At 35.5% G+C, this 7,195-nt stretch overlaps 1 protein-coding gene across 1 annotated transcript in view; it reads right to left on the bottom strand.

Annotated features, from left to right (window-relative positions):
* Window positions 1–2,873: 2,873 nt before the first annotated feature.
* Window positions 2,874–7,195, bottom strand: part of LOC109545074 — a 9,370-nt gene continuing 5,048 nt past the window's right edge. The window contains exon 2 of the mRNA XM_019915567.2: window positions 2,874–6,834. Within this exon, the coding sequence (XP_019771126.2) occupies window positions 4,423–5,715 (1,293 nt within the window). The 5' untranslated portion in view covers window positions 5,716–6,834 and the 3' untranslated portion in view covers window positions 2,874–4,422. The remainder of the gene's footprint in view (window positions 6,835–7,195) is intronic.

The following is a 7,195-nucleotide window of genomic DNA, read 5'->3' as shown; positions in this document are numbered from 1 at the left end:
AAACTAATGCTCAACAACACCGAAATCCCACTTTCTAAATCTCTCAAATATCTTGGCGTTATCATCGATTCTAGACTAAACTTTGCTGAGCACATTAACCAAATAATCACCAAAGGAAGCCAAACAGCCGGCATCCTTTACCCTCTCTTAAACCAGAAAAGCAAGCTCACTCTGAAAAACAAAACTCTGCTCTACAAGCAAGTAATCAGGTCGCAAATATGCTATGCTGCCCCCATCATTAGCCAAACCTCCAAAATAACCATACGCAAACTCCAAATCTTCCAAAACAAAATCCTCCGCAGAATGACAAGACCCCCCTGGTACGTCCGTAACTCACAAATTCACGCGAACCTTCAAATCGAAACCGTGCAACAGTTCGTCTCAAAGCTCCATGAAAACTTCAAAACTCGCCTCCTAAACCACCCAAACCCACTAATCAAAGACACGTTTACTCAAACTATCCCAAACCAACAATACGAAACCCCGACAAGTTTAATGGCAGACCCCCCTGGAATCACCCGCCTTAAGCAGTTGATTCCCGACATCTCAAACCTCCTGGAAAGTAACCAAACTCTCAAACTCTTCCAAATTTAACTCTCAGGCCGACCGCCACAAACCACTACTTTTCGCGCTCCGTACCCCTACTTTTTTCTTTCTTCGTTCACTTCTCAGCACACCTGAAACATTTGAAGTTCCGGTTGCAGTTTGTCGACACATGCCCCCATCTTTGACAACGGCGACATTGCGTAAGGGTTTTCCGATTGTTTCGTGTTTCCCACGAAACCCTTACGTCGCAAACGACCTTCACTTCCGCATTGAGTTTGCGGAACCTTTTCGTCTGTTACCACCAAAAACAAGGGCCTGAATTTTGTTTTCATGCTAAACACGTTCTCGGTGTTAACAGATCTTTGGATTAAATCCTTTTTAATGTCCTCTGGGTGTACTTTACCCTCCAATCCCCTTAGGACAAAGGCGTGTGTCTTCTCGAGCTCTCAAGCTTAATTGAGAAGGTTTAATCATAAAGGAATCAAAGGGTATATGAAGGAAAAAAAATTTGATGCGTGGTAAACACAATTAATCATTGAAAATAAGCCCTAATAAATTCGTTTTACATGTTTTGTAACTATAAGCTGAAGAGAGATTCGTATCGTCTTAAAATCAAGAATGCGTTGCGTGATAGAAAATAAGAAGACGGAACCATGTTTTCTGAAATAACAGAGGTTAACTCAAATATTTTTTCAATTAAATTCAAAACATATTTATTATACATATATTATTACAAAACACTAATGATGTTTATCATTTTATGTTAAATATGAAAAATTATAATACATATCTAAATATTTATTATTTGTTGTTACAAAATAATATAACAAATAATAGAACATATTATTGCATTAAAAGTGATTAATAATAGTTGTGACACTTTATTTGCACTTAATCTTGAGCGTTTTTCATAAATTGACCCTACCTTCTTTAAAAAATATCCGCTCAACATCTGGTTTAACAATTGTCTCCGATGAAAATCACTAAACAACTAGGTAGTAATATTTTAGGCGAACAGAACTTTTAATCGTGCAATACAATGCAAATGGACATCATCTGGGCAGCATCTGGACTACAGACGGACAGTAAGACATAGGGAATCGATACCGGGATTCTATCGATACGATTTAATTTAATTTAATCTTTTCTTGATGCGAATTTGCGTCCACAATCAATCAGGCGATTTAAAATAGGTCCAACAGTTTTTTAAAAACTTTATTGTAGTGGATCTTAGGCACAATTTTGTTGCACAACATCGATTGTTAGTTCTTAAAACACTATTTAACAGTACACGGCAATGTACAATCTCATTTTCAATAATAAATACCCGGTCGTTTGAAAGATGATTTTCAACAGTTTGTAATATATTTTTCTGCAAATTGATGGACGATCCTCATTTTTTTGCACTTAAACTGCTTTAGTGTGTATAATTGTGTGTGTACTTTAATTGGAAATTTAAAAGAAGGCGAAACTCGAACAGGCATTTAGTACATGAGCACCCTTAACCTAGTATTTGCGGTATCTGCAGCTTCTCCCTTGGTAATTTGTTGATTCATTGTTATCAGCGTTATAAAATAAACTGCACCGAACACAATATCATGCTCGCCGTGATCGCGAAAAATCGGTTGACTCTCCCATAAAAAGTTATCACTTCAAAAATGTTTGCAAAAACTTAAGTCTAAGTTAAAGTTTGCAAATTGTGCTTCACGCACGGATGCCAGCGGATTTGACCGGAATAAGCAACGACCCAGCAAACACACCTCGGTCCCTGAGACGTCCCACGGAAGTCATTACAGGATATAGGCCTAAGTCCCTCGCACGTCCCGGTACGTCCCCATATGTACGTGAGACGCGAGAAAATCTACAATTGTGGCATATACCAGGAACAAGCTCTTCTTGGTATATCTTTGTAAAATTGGGTTCTACAATAGTCGAACAACGTTCTACTCGGTATAAATTGCGGTATAACTAATACGAGTGAAATCAGCCGGATATACTGCAGATAAAGTTGTTCCTTCGTTCTATTGGTCAATGAGTGACAGTGCCTTATTGCTTGGTCTGATTTCATAACCTACAATTTCTCCATGTGTAAACAACTTTGTCATGCGATTTTAAGAAATGTTGATTTATTACGATGGCGGGAAGAAATATTTCTGTAGTTGATTCTGATGAAGAAGACAAGTAAGTAACACCTCGGAGACCTAAATTTTTACCTAATCAGTAAGTGAATACTAGGACTATATCTATAGGATAATATTGATAAAAATTGTATTTGTTTCAGACCGAATTACTTTATAGAATACACCGATCTGGAGTTTTTTACTCGGCTTCGAATGAATCTGAATGATCTCAAATGTCAGACGGAACGAAATCGAGCTACTTCACCAGCAACTAAATTATTGCTCACTTTAAGATTTTATGCCACTGGAAATATGCTCATATCAGTTGGAGATTTGTAGGAGTAAGCAAAACATTTGCCTGTTCAATTGTGAGACAAGTTTCAGAGGCTATTGCTCGGTTGCGTCCGAATATAAGATTTTCCGAAAATATTGTCACCAGACAAATAGTAAAAGAAAATTTTTATAGAGTTGCCAGATTTCCACTGGTCATTGGTGCGATTGACTGCACGCATGTGAAAATCCAGTTTCCTGGACGAGAAGACGCTGAGCGGTTCCCTAATAGGAAAGGGTACTTTTCGTGGAATGTTCAGACAATTTTCTATCTTTCAGGCGGCCTATTTCCCTTGAATTCTGGTTCAGATCTGTAATCATTTTTTCCGGGTGCTCAGTCGATAATCTTTTCCAGTGTGTTTGTGTATCTATGGTCGACACGGGCTAGCTCTAGCTCGCTTAGAATTACCCAATGTTCCATGGAATCGAAGGTCTCCTCGTAATCTATAAAGGCCGTGTATAATGGCATGTTGTATTCTGTCATTGTCCCATTTCGAATTTTGAAAGTCAAGAGATGATGGCATGTGCTAAAGCCCTTTCTAAATGCTACCTGTTCTACAATTTGATAATCTACAATCGATAATAATCGATAATCGAGTTTGTTACTGATTCTGTTAACGATGATTCTCGTGAATAATTCATAGATGTGTGAAAACAAACAAATTGGTCTGTAATTCGGAAGAAGTGTCGTGTGAACTTTCTTGTAGAGTAGGATAATTATGGATGTTGAAAAATGTCTTTAACTTGAGACTGTGGCACCACAGAGTATTGCTAAACCATTTTATTTTCAATAATTGGGAAGCAAGCAAAGCGAAAGTGGAAATTCACATAAGAGCACATCACGGATAAGCGTCGAACGGGGTGGAGCGGAGACGTCTTTCGGTGCGCGTTGTGTGCGTTTAAACTTTGATTGCTGACAAATTCGTTGTGGCTAGGCGGCAAATAAGGACAAAATGACATTTTTGACATTTGCATAAGCTTTATTTGTTCGTCATTAATCAATTTTGCCAAATAAAGAAAATGTGCAACGACCCTATTCAAGACAAACCCTAGAAGAACTTAAGAATAAGTACAGCAGAAATTGCGTACTGCTTATGATTCACAACTGATTCTAAAGTTATTTCAAAGTTAAAATCTTAAATTTCTTAGCATTATATTAAGAAACACCCTGTATGGTTTCACGGTCATTCCCGTTTTGTTTGATATATCATTTTTCTATTCGAATAAGTTTTGAATACTTTCTGCAAGTAAACAGGCAAGTAAAGTGATGGACTGGTAAACGAACCAATTCGAATGAGTACTTGAATATATTTATTGTAGATGACATTCCTCTTACAACAATACATATGAATAGGTTCTCTCAAATCAATCTGTTACTGAATGTTTATCAATTATTAATTAGTAGAATAGCGTTTTTAACAAGCTGTTAGTTGACACCACGGGCAATATTTATAAATACATTACAGACATTTCTTTTCCAATCAACAAATTTGCTGTTCACATTTACATTGCAGGTTATTTTCCAGTTACTGTTGGCTCCTGGTCCATCGTTTGAATTCTGCCAAACAGATATGTTTCGACTGCAGCGATCATATTTATTTTGGTCACTTACATCATATACATACTCTTTTCTAGTGTTTTTTATTCTAAACCTTTCAAAACCATCTACATTAATAGGCTCAATTTGCCATTTTTCGCCCATATTTATATCGGATACATAGACGTTGTTACTCTTATATTTTAGGCTTAAATAATACATAGTCGGATGGTAATAGTCACTTATGATATTAAAATAAACCGCATCATCTACAGGTATAAATTTCCAAAATCCCTCGATATGAGGCCATCCCTCACACATTGTGAACACAAATCGATCTGAATCTAAACTTTTATGAAACTCTGGATTTGCAAAGGACATAAATTCAAAATAAGTAGAACTTTGTATAGTACATGTTTGATTTTCATGCATGAACTGCCATACATAAGCTGGAAAACTACTTTTTAATTTTTGAAGCTGGCTAATGAGCGGTTTAGATACATTAGCATCAGCACTTGACATCGCTTTTGTAACTTCGTAAGCAAACCGAATTATTTCAGAATTGTAGATCTGTTTATTTTTAACCATTTCATCTAGGAGGGTTTTATACGCTGCACAGCGATGCTGTAGCAATGGAAGTTTACGTACAAAATTAAATACGATGTTAAAATTACTTATGTCATTTGTGTACACACTTTTCACAATCTGAGGTAAATAGCTACTAACAATACATACTTGAGGCAACTTTGCGAAGTCTATTATACTTTGATAGTCATTGTTGCGAATCTTCCATGTCCATAAATCAAGCACATTATTAACGGATACCTTCGCCTTACTCTTTAAACCACTTAATCTGGGAACAAATGCTGGTTCCTCATCAATCATATATGAGTTATTTAGCATTTTTTCAATTTGTGTGAGAAAAACGAAGATTTTAGAAGTATGTTTCTCCATCATGTTATACAGTACCTCATAGCTTATGACCTTATCTGAAAACCAAGGTAACTGTGCTATGAAATGTATTATATTATCAAAATTATTTAGCTGCCCATGCTTAGCATATGCTATATCTATAATATTATGCAATAGATTAACATTTCCAAATTCGTTTAATAGTTTAAATTTACTTACAGCTGTTTCAGTCTCCCCGCTAGCTATTTCAATAATGCACATATTTTTCATATTTTTTCGAAATTGAGTACTAGTATTATTAAGAGGCTGTGCTTAATTTGTGAAACTCTGTATTTAACCTTCTTAACTTTTGGCGATTTTCTTCTGAAAATTGTGATTCCAATTGATCATTAACTTTTTGAATTTGTACAGATAAATAATTATAAGCATTGTTTAACTGAATGTATTCTTCTGTTGAAATATTATTTTGAACCGATTGATTAAATAAGTTTTCTAAATGAGTAACGCCGCACATTATTAAAGTTAATAGGTTACCACAATTGTCCGCATTAACAGCATTTAGTGTACAATTACTATCTCCTGATGGCACTTTTGACAAAACAATATCTACCATATTTTCCAGTTCAGTTACTTCATCTTTAGCTGCAGAACATTCTTGACTTTGACTAAACGGAACAGAAGATCTGATTGCCCGAGAATTAGAATTCACTCCTAATGATTCGCTATTCTCGTCTGCTCTAAACGTACTTATTAGCTGAAGCAAATTATCATTTATTTTAATGCGTTGTTTATTCTGTTCGTATTGGTCAAAATCTGAACCCATAGGCATCATATTTATTCTAAATAAGTTTTTGAAGTTGAATGTTCTGTTACCAAACGGTTGGTTTTTGCTCGGTTGTAGATCTGTGAAACTAAACCGACGTACGAACACGGTTTCTGGTTGCATGTTTTCGGTCGTCATATTAGCTGCTGAAGATTTAACAACTAATGTTACAATAATTATTGCAGTAGCACGTTTCCATAACAGTATTCCCATGAAACGTATGAATTGCATCATTGCAAAACTTTCTTCCTCTCTTCCATTGGATGTTGTTGTTAAAATAGCCCTTTTCATTGTTCGATATATAGGTAAAAGTGAGTGAGTATCATACCCAATTAAAACTATTTCAAATCTCATTGTCTCATCTATCTCATATCATATGTCTCATCTCATCTATTGATCAATCAATTTTCGAGTAATTAAGTTTTCTATAATCTACTTTTGGCTGAGTCGACAAATTTGTTGTGATCAACAAACAATACTGTTTTCATTTATCGCTTGGTATTAGTTCGTCTGTTTCCTTTGACGAATTTTCTGAATCTTCTGTAATGTCGAGTTTCGCTTCTTTGCTACAATATGAAATTTAGTTTAATCACTCTTTCTACCTATCATGTAACATTTCTAAGTATTTCTTAGCACAATGCTAAATCGATCACTATTACCACGATGTATGTTAATGGTGGATTTTGGACAGCATTGAGATATGAGATCGTATGTAAACAGGGTGATTTAAAATGGGCCGTCATTCCTCTGGAGGTGTTGCCTGGGGGTGTTTTGGGAGTACAAGAAAAATACTAAAAATAATTAACTAAGTTATTAGAAACTGAGATATTTGCAAAAAACTAGATCAGAATGGTGGCAACAATGTTTTTTAAGGTAAACTACTCATTAACACGACGTGAATACATGCTGCTTCTTAATTATTATTAT

This window comes from Dendroctonus ponderosae, unplaced genomic scaffold, assembly GCF_020466585.1.
Source record: "Dendroctonus ponderosae isolate FM_Combo_2020 unplaced genomic scaffold, Dpon_F_20191213v2 Dpon_F_20191213_5, whole genome shotgun sequence".
Taxonomy (NCBI): domain Eukaryota; kingdom Metazoa; phylum Arthropoda; class Insecta; order Coleoptera; family Curculionidae; genus Dendroctonus; species Dendroctonus ponderosae.
The sequence above is the reverse complement of the archived record's forward strand: the minus strand, read 5'-3'. Positions and strand labels throughout refer to the sequence as shown.